A 19,087-nucleotide genomic window follows, 5' to 3' on the forward strand; every position below is an offset into this window, starting at 1 on the left:
AGCAAATTGTAGTAAGATTTGGTAGAAAGCCCTCCTGACTTTTTAACCCAACCAAATTCTAGAGTCTTTCTGCTAAGGATTTAGCTACACTTCAGTCAACTTCACGAGTAAAGATTCCACCAAAGATACCTCCAAAGTCCCAATCATTTAGTTTTCTCCTGAACCGAGGCACCAAAATCAACTGGTTTCCCACCCAGTCAACACACTCATTAACAAAGCAATTCCTATCAGCAGCAATTTGATACAAAGCTGGAAATAAAAATCTAAGGGGTTATCATCACACCAAATGTTACTCCAGAATAAAAATGTGCTCTCCTTCCACACACTAGAGCCAGAGTGAGTGGGATAGAGATTTTCCCAGTCCATGGAAGTTGTACCATATTTACTCCCCACCGCTTATCTCCAAAGCTGATTAGGTTCTTCACCAAAGCACCATAACCACTTGCAAAGGAGGGACCTATTCATAGCTTTTAATTATCTTATACCAATACCAATACCCTAGCTTCCTTGGGTTCACAAATTTTACTCCAAACCACAGTGATGTTTTGTTCCTCCTTAGGACCCTCCCAAAGGAAATCTCTTCTGATCTTCTCCAAGCGATTTACCACCCCAAAGGGAGTCATAAATACTTACCTCATTTAGATGAGAGCTGCTTACCTCCTTTAGATAAATACTTACTCTTCCAACCAAACAGTCTAGATTGGACCTGCTCAATGACAAGATCCCAAATAGAAAAAGAATTATAACTTGCCCCCAATGCAAGACCAAGGCTTTTCGTCGGTAGTGATCCCACACTATAGCCTAAAGAGATTGCTAAAGAAATGATGGTATCATCAGTAAACTATAACAGAGGAAACTCTTGGCCCGTCAGCCCCCACTAAAAACCTTCAATGTATCCATCCTCTTCGCAGATCACTCTATCGAATGCCACGTTCACCAGGGAAATAATCAACAGAGGCACCATTAATAATCACTGAATACATTGAATCAGAGATGAAATAAGCAATACACTTCATCCAAAGAATGCTAAAGATCATTCTCCTCAAAATGTAGTCTACAAACTACCACCTAACATGGTCATAAGCTTTTTCCAACTCGAGCTTGCAAATGACTCCCATCTCCCCCTGCCGAACTCTTGAATCCACACATTCATTTTCTATTAATGGCTTGTCTAAGATCTGCTGTCCATCCACAAAAGCTCCTTGGTAAGGTAAAACTAATTTTCCTATCACTTTCTGAATGTGGTTAGCCAGCACCTATGAATGTAATTTGTAAAAAGTCTCAATCAGGCTAATTGGGCGATAGTGCTTCAAATTAGCAACACCCTATAACATCGAAATTAGTGAGATGAAGGTAGATTTTACTGCATAGGACAGAGTACAGTTTACATAGAAGTCCTAAAGAGCCACCATGACATCTGATTTGATGGTCTCTCAACATTTTATATAAAAATCCATGGGGAAACCATTGGGCATTGGAGACTTGTCCCCTTTGAGGTCTTTGAGAACTGCCAACACTTATGTTTCATCAAATGGCCTCTCCATCCAATCCTATCTTCATCACTTAGGTACTGAAACTCCACCCCATCAAATTGGGGCCTGTACCCTTGCCTATTAGAAAACAAATTGTTTTGGTAATTTAGGCCATGTTTAGTTCAAATCCTATTCTTTCTCATTCTTACCCAAGATGAAATTCTAAAATGGATAAGAATGGGTAAAAGTAGGCAGAATGAGAAAATATTGCTATGAACCAAACACTTTTTTCCCTAAAAATGAATTCTTTTACAAGTGTCCTATGTTATTCATTTTCATTCTTCAAAAAAAAAATTGTGCCAGTATTCAAAAACCGCCAACCTAGGTCCCCAACAGTCAATGTTTACCAGTTTGTCATGGGGGTAGTTTTGCAACGGAAGAAACCCATGTGGCGTCCAGGCCAAGGCAGGCCAGGACAAGCTTGATGTGTGCTTAGGGCTAGGAGTTGCTCGATGAGATGGCTCCACCAAGGTTAGTAGCACTGGATCATGACCTCAAGTCGCATGACCGGGGCTCTGGGCTGGCTCTTGCCGCTCCATGGAAGGTGCCTCTTACATGTTCAAGGGGGAAGGCCATGATGTGAGGCGACTTGGCGCCGATGTGAAGGGTCTCCTGTACACCGATGATGTAGGCACATGAGTGTCGATGATGATAGGCAACCTCTTGGGTCGGAACACACCCGTGCGCTATGGGCAATAGGATAGCTCATTCAGCTTAGGCAAGGGGCTGGTGTGGTGAAGGGTCATGCTTGAGCCAGGCCCGCATGCCAAGCCTTCCTTGAGTGTCGATGGCGCAGTGTCGGTCCATGCATTGTCCCCATGAACATGTGTGCGCCCATGAGGAACCCTGGTAGCCATGCTAGCCATTAACCAAGGCCGCCCCGCAAGGGATATTGGTCTAGGAATGCCAAGGTTAGGCACCCAAGGAGGTCGACCACCCCTCCTCAAAGAGTACGTTAAGCTTTTGGAGGTCTGCCTGAAGATAACATCACTTTTCCCAAAAATCTTACAGGCAAAAATGACGGTGGTGTCCCTTAACGTAAGCCCGCCAAGCGTAGGCAAGGCTAAGCCTGTGTCAGACCATGACAGGCTCCCCCACTCAATCCATTGTTGTCCTTGACAATGGCTCTTATTGTGAATGGGCGCCCGTGTCCCGCACCATCCACTTGTGTGCCAGTTCCTGGGCTCGCTTGGCCAACCCGAGTCTCGCCTATGTTAGTGTCCATTTATGGGGACGGAACCATTTCACTATACCGGCCTGCCTAGACTTCACCCCCAGTGTTGAGGCTACTCAAACCGCGCAATGGCTATGCCATTGAACTATGTGAAAGAAGGGCCCTCGAAGAAATTGGATGTGTGTGCTTTGTGGAGGTCCGCCCCATGTATCTCTTTACCTCAAGGCTCGACCGTCTTCTTGGTAGCTTTTCGGTGGTGCTACCGAACACGTTGTGATAGGTCTACTCCTACTGTTGGCTATGTGCCCTATGTACCCTTTCACCATGCTGGCCTGTAGACTTCACCTCGCCGTGTGCGGGTTACTCAAACATAGTCCATGGCTTATGCTCTCTTGGCCCTCGAAACTACACTTCGCCTCGCCGACTCCTGCTACCTCTTCACTCCGAGAGGGCCCCAGTGTGCTGCTGCCTCAAGGAGATCTAACCGCAATGAACGCGAGTGTGGCAACCTTTACCCAAGATGTTGCCGAGCATGCACTCACCTTGTGATGTGTTGTTGCTACCGCAAGTGTTCCACCTATGTGAATGCTGAGCATGTCCTCCGATGCTTTGCTGGTGTAGGGCCACCATGCTCCAATGGCCAGTGTACCCACATTCCTATCATTCCAATATTGTGGCTTCAACCAAGGACCTGTTCTGTGCAAAACTGCCACTTCAATGATATTCGTTGACCAACCGTCAACACCAACCAATTTCGGACTGTTGTCCCCACCTTAGAAGTGCCTTAGACAAAACTACGGAACAATGGCTCATTTGTCATGTAACCAAGATGTAGGCGCACCGCCCACAACTCACTAAAATGAATAGCAACTGATGTCTGTGAGGAAGCATGGCACTCCCCCACTCAAACCACCACAATATGCCTTCCATGAAAAGGGCCCATGGGTCTACCCCCGCATGAGCACAACGCTCAATGCGTCTGCCCCCACAAGGGCGCTGTTTTGGGGTCATTGGAATGGGGACACGATGAATGGCCTCTTGCCAGACCTGATGTGATTTGCTTGCTTGAACCCAAGTGGAAGTGCCTAAGGACCGCACCCCACGATGTGATGCTTGTCGAGATTACCGCTTCAACTGGTTGTGTGTGCATCTGCTCTAATACCAACTATCACGGGGGTAGTTCTGCAACAGAAGAAACCTGTGCAACATCTAGGCCAAGGCAGGCTAGGACAAGCCTGATGTGTGCTTAGGGCTAGGAGTTGCCCGATGAGATGGCTCCACCAAGGTCAGTAGTACTGGATCATGACCTCGAGTCGCATGGTCAGGGCTTTCGGCTGGATCTTGCCGGTCCATGGGAGGCACCTCTTATGTGCTAAAGGGGGAAGGCCATGATGTGAGGTGACTTGGCACCAATGTGATGGGTCTCCTATACACCGATGATGTAGGCATATGAGTGCCAATGATGATAAGCAACCGCTTGGGCCGGAACACACCCATGCTATGGGCAACAGGATAGCTCATTCAGCTTAGGCAAGGGGCTGGCGTGGGAAGGGTCTTGCTTGAGCCAGGCATGTATGCTAAGCCTCCCTTGAGTGTCGGTGGCGTAGTGCCAATACATGCACTGTCCCCATGAGCATGTGTGTGCCCATGAGCAACCCTGGTAGCCAAGCTAGCCATTAACCAGGGCCGCCCCGTAAGGGATATTGGTCTAGGAGTGCCAAGGTTAGGCACCTAAGGAGGTCGACCCCCTGTCCTCAAAGTGTACGTTAAGTTTTTGGAGATATGCCTGAAGATAACGTCACTTTTCCCAAAAATCTTACAGGCGAAAATGATGGTGGTGTCCCTTAATATAAGCTTGCCAAGTGTAGGCAAGGCTAAGCTTGTGTCAGACCGTGACAAGTTGGCATAGATGTTTTGTAAAAGTACTTTCGTAAAAGTGCTTTATAAAAATACTTCCATAAATGTACTTTTATAAAAGTAATTTTGTAAAATTGCTTTTATAAAAGTAATTTTGTAAAAGTGTTTTATAAAAGTACTTCGTAAAAATGCTTTGGTAAAATTACTTTCATAAAAGTGCATTTATAAAAGTATTTTCATAAAAGTACTTTCATAAAAATATTTTTATAAAAATGCTTTTATAAAAGTACTTCCACAAAAATACTTTATTCGTAAAAATATTTCCATAAAAATGATTTTATAAAAGAATGAAATTCCACCACTGCTTTACTTTTTCCAAAAAAATCCGGAATTTCAATAAAACAAAAGTTTCAAATCTGAATGGTCCTAGCGTCAAATAATACCTCCAGATTAATTGCAGAAGTGGGATTTGATCAGACGTTGACCTCAACAAAACATGTTGCGTCAAATAATACCTCCAGATTAATCCCACCACTGCTTTACTTTTTCAAAAAAAATCAGGAATTTCAAGAAAACAAAAGTTTCAAATCTGAATGGTCCTAGCGTCAAATAATACCTCCAGATTAATTGCAGAAGTGGGATGTTATCAGACGTTGCACCAAGTCAAAGATTTTTGGAACCATGTTTTGTTTAATTTATAGCCAACCCAGTAATTAAATTTTCTTGAAATTTGGAGTATTCTAATAAATATGTTTTAAAATTTTCTCTTTTCTTTTTTCAATTGTACGCTTTATATATGAGGAAAACAAATCATATATGTAACGTTATCATACAAACATAAATATCAAGACTTAACAATAAGAATATTTCTTCTCCTCAAATTATCATTTTCTTCAACTCACCTTGTAGCCTTTTAAAACTATGCTCTCAATCCATCAATTAATAATGTTGGTTATTTTACAAGTTAGCTTTTCCACTTGGATACTATGGCAGTTTGATAAATTCAGAAGAACATTGATGAAGGTTGTGTTCTCTCATGCTCAATTATACATCATATTGTTTATCAAAAGGGATGGTATTAATGATATGGTAGTGAATAGGAATAATATTCTAGAGATATAAAGGCTCGAGCAATTTCTTAGTTGTGAGCATGGTTTTCAAAACCAGGCTGGACAGTCAGACCGGAAAAATTGGGAAATTGGTTCCGTTTTACCTCAAAACCCTTATTTTACAAAAAATCATTGATTTGGTCAATAAATCGTTGATTTGGGCGGTCGAACCATTCAAATTGTTCAATGGTTTTGACCATTTTTTTTTATTAGAACGGACCATTCATTCGGTTTGAATGGTCGGACCATTTGACTCGGGTTGATCAATACAAATTGATAAGATATATATGTTATCACATTACATGTGAGAGTTACTTCGGCTACAATGATTAGAGTTCACCCCCCTCCCTCTGCGGAGCAAGAAACACCAATTTGATGTGTATGGACTATGCAAATAGTCTCTCACACATGCATATTTTAGGTATGCCTATTTCAACCATAAATAGCCTCAAATAACAATTGCATGACAATTTTTACATTGATCAACCCAAAATGTTTTAGATAGAAACAACAATGGTACTAATTAACAGAACCCAAGTATGTCTGTTGTTGCATAATAAAGCATGTCTAACAAGTTTATGGGCAGCTGTATTAGCTCCTCTATCTCCTAACATGAGAAGGCATATCTCTTGTTTCCCTCGATGTACAAATACAAATATGTGTTGTACAAATACATACAAAATATAAGATTTTGCACCCTACAAATTTGTATTTATATTCCTTCCAAACTGAGCCTTAATTACTACAAAAAAGAACTGTAATTTATTCAAAGGGCCAATTAAGATGTACATTTGGAAATGTAGATTGGATTGGTTAAACAGATGATAAGCACTCCACATTTGATGATGTTTATCAAGATAATCAGACAGCCATTAAACTGGCTTATATTTTCATTCAATATGACAAAATACAACATATTGAGATGGACAAATATTTATGAGAAAACGGAATGACCTCCAAAAAATTATATTACAATCTAATGATCATCAGTATCTAAAAATGACAACAAAATGTCGGTAGTTGACAGTACAAACCCAAGCTTTGGCTGTCTTTTGATTACAATTGTAGCTTATCTAAAGTTCTTTAGACATGCATGGTTTTGTCTTTTATAAAGATATTTCTACATACATTTATGTCTCTTTATCCCATCAGATGGGTAAATTTCATGGCAAAGGGGGGAGGGAGAAATGGGAAAAGGGGAATATGGAAAAGAAAAAAAAAAAGAAGGGAAAAATGTTATCCTGTGGTTAGTCATGTATTCATGCCTAGTAAAGTATACTTATTTGAAATGGATTATTTTCCATCAGTAAAGAAAGAAATGGAAGTGAGTTCTTTTTTTAAGAAACCATAATAACTTGGGAATGAAGCTATATTTTGAATCCTGATATGACCTCATTTCAATCTGATTATACCATTTTGGAGGATTAAGGACTTGGCTGGGTCCACGTATGCCCCAACCCCCGGATTACGTGTCTTCCAGATGGAGGGGTCATCTTGAAATTTTATTAACCATTACCAAAGGGAAGACAGAAAAATAACAGATCTAGAAGAACCTTGCTCCAAACCCAAGCAATAAAATTTTCTTTCCTTTGATATGAATGCATTGATTACAGATTGGACCTAATTCCTCCTGGGTCTTCTACCTATGGACCCGAGTTGGACCCATATGCTTTGGTTCAAATGTTATGATCCTGTCCAACAGAAAGCCATTTTTGTGGGACGGACCCTACTAATCGGGGCCAGGTATGAATGGGATAGCAGCCCAACCCATAGGCCTAATTTTCCCAATCTTTCATATAAACCAAATGGGGAATGGAAAACATATGGATGAATGTGGAGAAAATAATCCAAATAATCCACCCATGTTATGAACATTCAATGCTTGTGGCAGCAAATATCTTAAATGTCTAAAATTTTTGGTTAATTTACACCTAAATCTACTTTGGACATAATGGGGTGGACTGGGGACACAGGTTTTGGACCACAATGTTTTTGTTTTTTATTCTTCCCCTGTTTGGTAGCTCAAGAGAAATTAGAAAAGGAGTTGCATTAAGAGAGGGGGGGGGGGGGTGTGGTGGGGTGCTGGACCACAGTCAAGGCCCAGTAGGTCAGGCAGACTCAACGGAACTGAACTGTCTCAGCCCAGGGTCTGACTATGCATTATGCTTTCCTGATTATAATTGGGTTAACATTGGTTTTGGTTCAATTTAACAAATAAAAAGGAGGTTCACTGGCAAATTACAGAGTATAACTGTGTCTCGATTTTCTAGATTAATAATTGGTTCGATTTTTAGGTCTATTATATAGGGTCTGATTCAGAACTGATTTTATACATTTATTTAAAGTTTCAGAACCAGATCTACCAATTTGTATACAGATCATCAGGTGGGTTTTCATCAAAATTCACAGGGTTTTCATCATGTCTTTGAGTCTTTCGGCATCATAGATATTTCCTTGTACACAAGCATCTACTAAAGTTCATTGATCCCTTTGAACCCAACTACTTAGGTTGGTGAGGACTTGAAAATGTACCTAATCACATGTTGTCTTTTGGTAGCAAAGCCTTAAGTCTGATTTGTTGAAATCGGCCCGCCCAATTAGCTCCCATGTGCCACACGTAATGATATTCAATTCATTTGTTGGGGCTGCGTTTTGGTTGTGGAGTGGGTTTGGTTTGGATGTAATTTCCATTGCCCCATGGATTTCATGGAGTTAAAATGTACAACTCACCAAGATTATCTGAACTGTGTTCAAACAAAGAATTTGAAAGCCAGAATTTTGGTTCCCTTCATTGTTAAATAAACCCAAAATTTTCGTTCCCTTTAGTTAGGAAAATGCTAGTTAGGACCAAGGTTCAAAGTATCGTATTGGCCCATATCAGTTAATATGTATTGTTCTGGGAGCTCCCTAATACATGACTACAGATCGAGGTTCTGACCGGTTCAGGGGGTAGAGAAGCCTTAAATCAGCCCCCTGAACCAATTTTGAACAAATTTAAAAAAAAGTAAAAAAATGTATCGATATCGCCCCATATGCCCTTACTGGCATATCAGGCCTATCGATATTTTAAACCTTGGTTAAGACTCACGTGATTTAACAAAGAAAGTGAAGCAAAGGGAACCTTATGGCTCTACTTGGTAAGAGTGCATATAAATATATTATAAATTCTAGACCCTGTTCATCTCTCTAGACCTTTTAATCGGTACTTTTTTTAAAATCTGTAGTGAATTGGATTTTAAAAACCCAAACCTTCTGGAACGTGGAAATGCAAAACCCTCCCAACCCTACTTAGGACCCATGTGGCTTAACAAAGAAATTGAAGTAACGAGAGCACTTTAGCTCAATTTGAAAAGAGTATAAAAACAAATATATATAATGTAAATACATATAAAATAAAAATAAAATTCAAGGTTTTGTACTCTACATATTTGTATTCATACTTCTTCCAAACTGAGCCTATAACATTCCCAACTGCGTAAAATCGATCTATGTCCAACTTAAGTATTAATTATTTTTTAAATAATGTCTATAGTTTCCTTCATTGAGGGAAATACTCAAAACCCATTTTTGTTTGGATTTTGTAGAGCAATTCTACTTCCACCCATGAAGTTTTCTTCTACAATTCTAGTGAAATTCTGTGGGAACTAGCTCTGACCCTCTCTCTAGAGTGGACTGATCCTAAATTTAAGCACTGGTTTGCAGTTATGTGCAGGAGGAGACTAGTAGGGCGGGGTTCGGATAATTTGAAAAGCTAGTGATGTTTTAGGAAATTTTGGAAAGTTCGGGGTGCATCCAAGACCAAGAGTAGGTATTGATTTGGTCACCCTTTCGTCACCAAAGGAAATGATGTGTGTTGGCTTTATACTGTAAAAGATGCGGGTTCTATGGTTGACGGTTGACATATCTCTTTGCCTCACCAACCCTCCACCTACTTTCGGTGGGACCCCACCCTCCAACTTTGACCTCCCCCCACCCCCACCAAAGTCACTAACTCCCAATACCATCACTGTCAACCCCCCAAAAAATAATCCAAAGATACTTTCCTTTGATAATTTATAAAGGGCAGATAACTTTGATCTCCTAGAAAATATTGTACAAAAATGAATTCTACTCACTGAGCCGTCTGATCAGAATCTATATGACCAAGAAAATTATTTGGCTCATAATCCACTATGTTGGAGAGGTAACATGAATTTAATAAAATGCTACTAAGGTTATCAAATAACCAAGAGATTAAGGTACAATATCGTGTTGTGCTCTGATCTATGTTTCCAAATGTCTGGACCACTATAGCTATGATGCCATTTGACTTAGTAATTTTTTTATTATATATTTCATAATTATACACACCTAATTTATCTATTAATTATAATAAGATAAATTAACCAAAATTAGCCCCTAATTGTTAGATTAACATGTTAATGGAAATGGGTTATTGGTTGAAATTTGCAACCTGCCATGTGTAAAAATCTTGATCATTGAGGAACAAAAAATACTAATTAAAGTTGTCCTAGTTCAGCTCCACATACCCGTATAATCAGGCTGACGTGGACCTATACTGATTGGCCAGAATGTTCCTGTTCCCACAGAGTATTCTTTTATTAGTTCCTGGTAGGTAATCTGATGCCCCTCACTCAATATTATAAGCCTCTAACATGATCATTTCAAATAATGACATTTTCTCTTTTCCCAATCAAATAGAAGAAAGAAAATCCAAGGAGGAAACTGTGGGCTAAGAACAGGAAGCCCCACCTCCCTCTCCTAACTTTGATTCACCTCACTCTCCAAACTTTGATTCCTCACAAATCACAACCACAGCCTTCCCTTGACAAACTCCATTCTCACTGTTGGACCTCCAACCACCAAGGAAAGAACCAATCCAAAAACAACTCAATTCAGGCTTCAGCACACCCTTTTGCTAATAAAAAACACCCTTAAAATCAATTCACCAACTCTCTCTCTCTCTCTCTCCCTCTTATATATTCAATCCCTTCTTCCTCCAGTCACCAGAATCATCTCTCCCACCCTCTCCCCCTAATGGATCTCTCCATATTCCTCTCCTCAATCCTCTTCATCTTCCTTGCTTACAAGCTCTACCAGCGCCTGAGGTTCAAGCTTCCACCAGGGCCAAGGCCATGGCCAATCGTCGGAAACCTGTATGACATAAAGCCGGTGAGGTTCCGGTGCTTCCATGAGTGGTCACAGACCTACGGACCCATCATATCTGTGTGGTTTGGGTCGACTCTGAACGTGATTGTATCCAACTCAGAACTGGCGAAGGAGGTACTCAAGGAGAACGATCAGCAGCTGGCAGACAGACACAGAAGTAGATCAGCAGCTAAGTTTAGCAGAGAAGGGAAGGATCTCATCTGGGCTGATTATGGACCTCACTATGTCAAAGTTAGGAAGGTCTGCACTCTTGAGCTCTTCACCCCCAAGAGGCTTGAAGCTCTCAGACCCATTAGAGAAGATGAAGTCACAGCCATGGTTGAATCCATCTTCAGATATTGCACCACTCCTGGTATGTCCCTTTCTTCATAATATTATTGTTTTGTGATTCAATAAGACCAGTACCCATACAAGATGGGGCATTCTTGCCAAGTAGATTCCAATCTAATGGCAGAAAAAGAAATCCCCCCGGCTGATGGATCCTTACCAAAAAAATAAATATGTAAATAATTAGAATATTACTATGTTGTCTGGGTAAGCTGGTGGTTGGCGTGTAATTGGGTGCATTCAACCATAATACTGACTACTCTCTTTCTTCATTTTTGTTTTGTTTTCCAAACTCAATCTATTTGTTTGTTAAGGGTTTGTTAGATTATTCTTCTGTTATTTTTTTCAATTAATATCCCGTTATTCTTTCACCGCCACCACCTCCTTGTCTGGAGAATGATTCAGATAGTTGTGGGTAGTGGTAGGTATGATGTGAATCGAACCATTGGATTGGAATCATAAATCAGACACCCACTTCAGTGACAATACAATAAATGCCCCTATCCTATGAAAGAAAATGATTGTTATTACTATTTTAGTAAGGGTATTTTAATCTTTTCACTTCTCCTTAATCCAAACAAGTTTCCCTATCGAAAGCAAAGAAATATCTCCAAAGCACAGTGGAAAAACCGTTCAAACAACCATCATAGCCGTGCACTGTAGAAATACGGAGATATTCCCGATGCAAGACCGTAAGGGCTGTTCGAAAAACGGGCCTTGCATTGACTGAAGCCGACCTCTTATTATTACTCAGGCCCACTTCCTTGGAATGGATGTAACGCTTCCGAAAAGCAAGAAGACGGCAGACTTGACCCTTCCACACTAAGAAAAAAGTTCCCCTAGTCGGGTCAAGTAGGAGGCTTTCCTACACGAGCTGCCAAATTTTTCCCATGTGGAGTGATGATGTGGCTAATTCAAGCCGGGGACCCTCTGGATTGACCAATGCCCCACCTTTTGTTAGTGTTTTTTCACATTAGGATATATTTTGGCCACATGGCAAGAGTTTTTGGTTTCAAATTTTGTCCAAATACATAAGATAACAAGAAGAATCTGTAGGGTCATTTTCATCTGTGCGTGGGTGGGTTGGGTTCTATGGTGGGCCCAGTTCTTTCATTGGGCCTTAGTTTTTAAATTGTTCATGGGCCTAAGTGCCTACTATCTATCCTGGGTGCCCAACTACATAGCAATTAATGGATGTTCCAAGTAGCCCATGTGTTAACAATACTTCGAAGAACATGTTGAAGCATTGCATTCATGTACCATTTTGTTTTACTTAATACAACCATGGCTGAAGTTCAGTAACTGGGTGCTGTGCAGACAATCAAGGGAAGAGCATTTTAGTGAAGAAATATCTGGGCACAGTAGCATTCAACAACATAACCAGACTTGTGTTTGGGAAGCGCTTTGTGAATGCTGAAGGCATCATTGAAGAGCAAGGTAAGGAATTCAAGGCAATTGTCTCTAATGGGTTGAAGCTCGGTGCATCACTCGCCATGGCTGAACACATCCCATGGCTCCGGTGGATGTTTCCCCTCGATGAGGCGGCTTTCGCCAAGCACGGGGCTCGCAGGGACCGCCTCACCAGAGCTATCATGGAGGAGCACACTGTGGCTCGCCAGAGGAGCGGCAATACTAAGGAACACTTTGTTGATGCACTGCTCACACTCCAGGAGAAATATGATCTCAGTGATGACACTGTTATTGGCCTTCTGTGGGTATGTAGCTTCAAGATCTACCACTTTCTTCCATATAAAACCAATTCATTTCTAGTGGGCTGGGCCTGGTGAACCAAAGCCCAGTATGGAAAGTGACCAACTTGGCCTCTTTTGCTGTCATGCAGGATATGATCACTGCAGGCATGGACACAACTGCGATCTCGGTTGAGTGGGCAATGGCAGAGGTGATCAAGAACCCTAGGGTGCAACAAAAGGCTCAGGAAGAGTTGGACCGAGTCGTCGGTTCGGACAGGGTGCTGACCGAGGCCGATTTCCCTAACCTCCCTTACCTACAATGTGTGGCCAAGGAGGCACTACGGCTGCACCCTCCAACCCCGCTCATGCTCCCCCACAAGGCCAATGCCAATGTCAAGATCGGTGGCTATGACATCCCCAAGGGCTCCAATGTGCATGTAAACGTCTGGGCCATTGCCCGTGATCCAGCCGTATGGAAGGAACCACTTGAATTCCGGCCTGAACGATTCCTAGAGGAGGATGTAGACATGAAGGGTCACGATTTCCGGCTTTTGCCATTTGGCGCGGGGCGACGGGTCTGCGCTGGGGCACAGCTTGGCATCAACTTGACCACATCAATGTTGGGTCACCTACTACACCATTTCCATTGGACCCCACTTCAAGGGGTTAAAGCGGAGGAGATGGACATGTCGGAAAACCCCGGGTTGGTCGCCTACATGGCAACCTCTCTACAAGCCGTTCCCACACCCAGGTTGCCATCCCACCTGTACAAGCGTGTGGCTGTGGATATGTAATCTAGTCTGGTTCTCAATTTAATTCTCTTCTGGGATCTGTCTTTCTTTGTTGTAAGAAAATTTGAGCTTTTCACCGGATAATGGAGCCCTAAAATCTATTAGAGAGGCATATAAAATAATTGAAGTTGTGGAATTGATACAGTGCTTTGTTTTAGGTGACTAAAATCCTCAATGTTTGCCTGATTTGGCTCTGGATCAGATACAAATTTCTGTTAGATCTCTCTCTATGTATGTGCACATGATGGTGGTTAGCAGTAAGGGTGTTAATGAACCGGTTTTGGATCGGACCTGTTCAGTTCAAAATCGATTTGGACGGATTGGATGGACCTATAAGATAAAATGGATTGGATCAATCCAGTTCAAAATATTTATTAGATTGGATTGGACTTTGGTCCGTCCGTAATAAATTTATATTGGATTGGGTTGGATTAAACTAATATCTAGTCCATTGTTGTAAGATAAGAATATAGGTGTCAATGTACTAGGTTTGGGTTGAAACCAATCTAAATCAAAACGAATTTGAACAGATTGGATGGTCCAAAGATTGAATTAGACCAGTCCAAAATGGCCCAAAATATTCATTGGATTGGATTGGACCAGATCCATTTATAATGGACTCACATTGGATTGGATCAAATTGGACCAAATCCAGACTAGCTAGCAAAATAACAACCTGTGTTAGCTTCATCTGTACACATTTAGGCCGCATTTGGCAAGTTTTTCCGTGCGGGCTTCGGGCTGTTTAGAAGTTCAGAAGCCTGAATTCTGGGGGTTTTTTTTTTTTTTTTTTTTTGTTTGGCAATGAAAAGATCTATTGGGAAAAAGCTCCAACCCATAAAAGACACCAGCAGCCCGAATTTGGGATTTTTCAAGAAACTTCTAATGAAGCTTTTACAATCTTTTAGCGCCTCGTCTTCTTCGAACGCGTGGCACGAAGGTATTATGTAGGGCCTACCAATGGTATGTGGTTATTATGTAGCACCTCGTCTTCTTCTAATGGGTTATCTTTCCACAAAAAACTATTTTAATGTTTAAGTGGGACCTACCAATGGTATGTGGGGCCCACATTAGGTATTATGTAGGGCCCACCTTGAAAATGTGTGGCTCCCACATACGTGTTCACACATAGACCCACATGCATGTCCACCAATGGCGTGTGGGGCCCACCTTGTAAAATGTATGTGGACCCCACATACATGTCCACACATGGACCCCACATGCATATCCACTAATGGTATGTTGGGCCCACCTTGTAAAATGTACGTGGGCCCCACATACATGTCCACCAATGGTATATCGATCCACCTTGCAAAATGTATGTGGGCCCCACACATGTCCACCATTGGTATGTCAGCCCACCTTGCAAAATGTATGTGAGCCCCACACATGTCCACCAATGGTATGCCGGCCCACCTTGCAAAATGTATGTGGGCCCCGCATACATGTCCACCAATGATATGTCAACCCACCTTGTAAAATGTATGCGAGCCCCACATACATATCCACACATGGATCCCACATACATGTCCACCAATGGTATGTGGGACCCACCTTGTAAAATGTATGTGAGCTCCACATACATGTCCACCAATGGTATGTCGGGCTCACTTTGAAAAATGTATGTGGCCTCACATACATGTCCACACATGGACCCCACATTCATGTTCACCAATGGTATGTGAGGCCCACCTTAGAAAATGTATGTGAGTCCCAAGTGTTAAATGAAAGGTTTATTGGCATACACACAAGGCATTCATATATATACATAACACATTTTTTTATCACGTTACCAAATAGTCTTCTAGCTTTTATGGTCTTTCCTCATATTTATAAAAAATATTTCAAACAAACAATTTTTAGTATTCCAAAATCTATTTGCAAAAGCTTGCCCTATCTTTTAATTATCAAATCTTGTAACAAATCTTATGGAAAAGATTTGCCACTTATACTATTTCCAAAGATAAGTAAAATTTTGTGCTTCGGCTGCATGGGTATTTGTTGACGGTTGTACAAATTTTTTAATGAATTACCTCATACCTTGGATGTAGAGGAAGCTGAGGCATCGGCTATTCTTGACTTTGCACTTGCAGCATAATGTGATAGAATGAATGGAAGATTCATGTTTGTGAGTAGGGGTGTCAATTGGGCTCGATTTTATCCAATCTCATCCAGTCTAGTGTGAATCTTTTACAAATGGACCAGGTTCAATCCAATCCAAAGAATATTTTAAATCATTTTGGACTAGGCTAACTTGTTGGTATTCATTTCTATTCTATATTCTTTTCTATGTTTTTCTGTTCTTTTGTTCTCCATTTCTCCCCTATTCCCATATATTTTTTCGTTCTCCATCTGTTCTTTTGTTTTGTTCTCCATTTTGTTCCCATATGTTCGTTTGTTCTCCCATGTTCTCCATTTGATATTTTCTTCCCATTTGTTATTTCTGTTCTTTCTTTTTGCAGGCATTTTGATATGGAGTTTCTTCTCTAGAATCCTTTCTATAATAACCACTGGTGAAAGTTGCCACTTGCATTGCCGTCTCCAGCGTTTTGGAAGGCAGTTACAATTCTCCGACATCCTGGATGGTAGTTATAGTTTTCCAGCATTGTAGATGGATGTTTCAGTTCTCCAGCATTTTTTGGATGGCAGGTCATAGTGGACAGTTATCTAGTGTGTTGGATGGCAATTACAGATCATGTCATCTTTTGTGGATTGGTTTGAAGTGGTTGGAAGTTACAGATCATGGCTTTTGGCTTTGTAACCTCCAATGACAATTTTCGTTTTTTGTTGGAAACCTCCCTTGTCAGTTATGCTCGTCAGTTATGGTGGTTTGGAGATGTACTTAACTACTTATCAACTTGTGTTGGTGATTTTAAGTCACCTTGCTTTGGTTGCAGAAGTTATTTTAATTCTCCTACATCTATCTCTTTATTTTGTTCTTCTTGATAAATTGTATCTGAACTTTAGTTGGCCTTGTTGGCATCTCTTTGTATCAATCTCTTGAATGAATGAATATGACTTAAACTTAAAAAAAATGTGAGAAAATGAAAATTAATACATTAAATATAAGACCTAATGATAAGAGAACTAATGAACCAAAAGGTATAATTGATTCAAATTATGTATTCTTTCATCCAAGATTCAAAATATCACAATGTATTGGTCCGTATCGGCCGATACATATCGTTCTAACAAGAACCCGATACATGGAACGTGTATAAATCATTTGTTCCATTTCTTTTCATACGTATCAGTCAATACGAGCCCGTATCAGGCTATTTCGGATCTGTATCGACTAGTATGGGCCCGATACAGTTCGATATGATCTAATAAAGTTCGGATCTATATTGTTATTCGTTAATCCATATTTAATACCAAATCTCTCATTATTGTCGTTTATTTAAGTCTAATTTCTTTTTCATTAATTAGTCAATTATTCCAAGGCAAATTTAAATTTAAATTTAAGTTTTAGCGCCTAATTCGAATTCTCTCATTAATTCATTTAATTAAGGTCCCCTATCATTAATTTCATTTTGTTAGTGTAAAAAACTTCAAATTTTAGCATTAGCAAGCCTTGGTCACTTGATTTTAAGTTTGAACAACCACAAGTTCACCAAGGAGCCACACATATTTGTTTACTATGATTTTATGTATTTTTAATTTTAATTAAATTTTCACTTTTCTTAATGAGTGACAAGTTTTTATTAATAAATGATAGAATTAATTATTAAAATTTATATACTAATAAATATTAGGATTAATTATATTGGTTTTTGAATATTGACATTCACATTTTAGTTTTAGTTTTTTTTTACATTTTAGTTATTCCATCATTTTTTCAATGGTTACTAATTATATCCTGATACATCACACTTTATATAAACCATTAAATTATGGTATTTTACATTTAAATGACTTATTTACAATCATATAAAATTTTTAAATATAATTAGTAATATATTTTTTAAGATTTATTTAAAATTTTTACCATATTTATGCATATCTTGATTTTTCGTCCATATCCAAAGCGTATCCCGATACGTCTATTAAAATTGTCTTTCCGATACACCTTGCGTTTCTAATACTTTGAACCTTGCTTTCATCACTCTTAGAGGAAATCTATTCAAAAGTAATGGCATTTTAGTAAAATAGCTAAAGAATACAATTAAGGTTCATTCGTACTATGTGTAAATCTTCAATTTGGCCATCTATAGAAAGTTGTCTAAAAAATACCAAATGCCTTGAGAAGCCTTTTGGTTTCAGTGGTTACAAAGGCTACAACTGTCTAAATTTGTTCTCCATAAAATAAAAGGCTATAAATGGCTAAATCCATCAAACCTTGTTCAACTACTATTCAATGTTTTGAACCCATGGTTGACCCTCTGATAGGAGGACCCATCGGTTGAACATGCTTCCAGGTCTATTTAGCCCTTGAACCATTTAGTTACGAAATAATATTAGTGGTTAATGACCCAGTAACTTGAAGAGTCAAAACCATCAAATTGTTTGATGAATTAGTAGGTCTTGGAAATCCCTTCTTAAAATTATTTTTTGTTTAATATGATGAATATATAATAATTTTCTTTTTTGTATATTTTTCTCTTTTATTTATTTTTTATATTTTATTATATGATTTATGGTAAATTGGTAATACGAGTTGACCAGTATCTCAACAACAAATTGCTGACACACCAAATGAAGGGGAAAGTGGTTCCACTTATGATATATAATAATTAAAGTATCGGTATCGAGTATTGTATCAAACAATTCGAATACATAAACGGATACAAATATGCTTTGGAAACACATGGATATAGACGAAAAGTATGAAAATTCATGGATACGCTAGGAAAATACATATAAATTCCATAAATACAATAATATCATTAAATTTAAGATCAAAATAATCACAAATAGTATATAATATATATAGGAAATGTATATTTTAGTGATATATATGAAGAAATATATTATAATTAATATATCAGGATGCATAGATATCATATAATTTTATTTATAATGCTTCAATCAAGTGTCCAAGTCACTTAACATATGCACCTATTATATTTTAATTATTATATAATTATTTTATTTTATTTTTTTGAACATTAAAAAAGTCAACTAAATATGAAATCATCAAATACAAATTAAAATATTAATTAATAATTTATAAAAATATATTCTTAACTTAAAGTATATCAAATTTGTTAAAATTTATAAAATATATAAAAATTCATAATTTTTAATTACTAAAACAATCATTCCTTTATTAATATTTTATTTATATAAATTTTCTAATATGAAAAATAATTTTTTGAAACAAATGTAGATTAATGGATTTGATAAATTAAATTTAATTTTATAGTCTTAAATATTTTATAAATGGTATTTTTTTTTATAAATAATAAATATGTTGTTATTACTTATTAATATAAAT

The 19,087-nt window shown here is 39.0% G+C and overlaps 1 protein-coding gene across 1 annotated transcript; it reads left to right on the forward strand.

Moving 5' to 3' along the window:
- Nucleotides 1-10,441: 10,441 nt before the first annotated feature.
- On the forward strand, nt 10,442-13,818 carry CYP98A3 (cytochrome P450, family 98, subfamily A, polypeptide 3). The gene is made up of 3 exons (XM_088955781.1): nt 10,442-11,193; nt 12,486-12,883; nt 13,009-13,818. The coding sequence occupies exons 1-3, from the start codon at nt 10,710-10,712 to the stop codon at nt 13,651-13,653; spliced, it is 1,527 nt and encodes a 508-aa protein (XP_088811907.1). The 5' UTR covers nt 10,442-10,709; the 3' UTR covers nt 13,654-13,818.
- Nucleotides 13,819-19,087: the final 5,269 nt, after the last annotated feature.

This window comes from Nelumbo lutea, chromosome 7 (assembly GCF_056320005.1).
Source record: "Nelumbo lutea isolate HS-2025 chromosome 7, American lotus-T2T, whole genome shotgun sequence".
NCBI classification, from domain to species: domain Eukaryota; kingdom Viridiplantae; phylum Streptophyta; class Magnoliopsida; order Proteales; family Nelumbonaceae; genus Nelumbo; species Nelumbo lutea.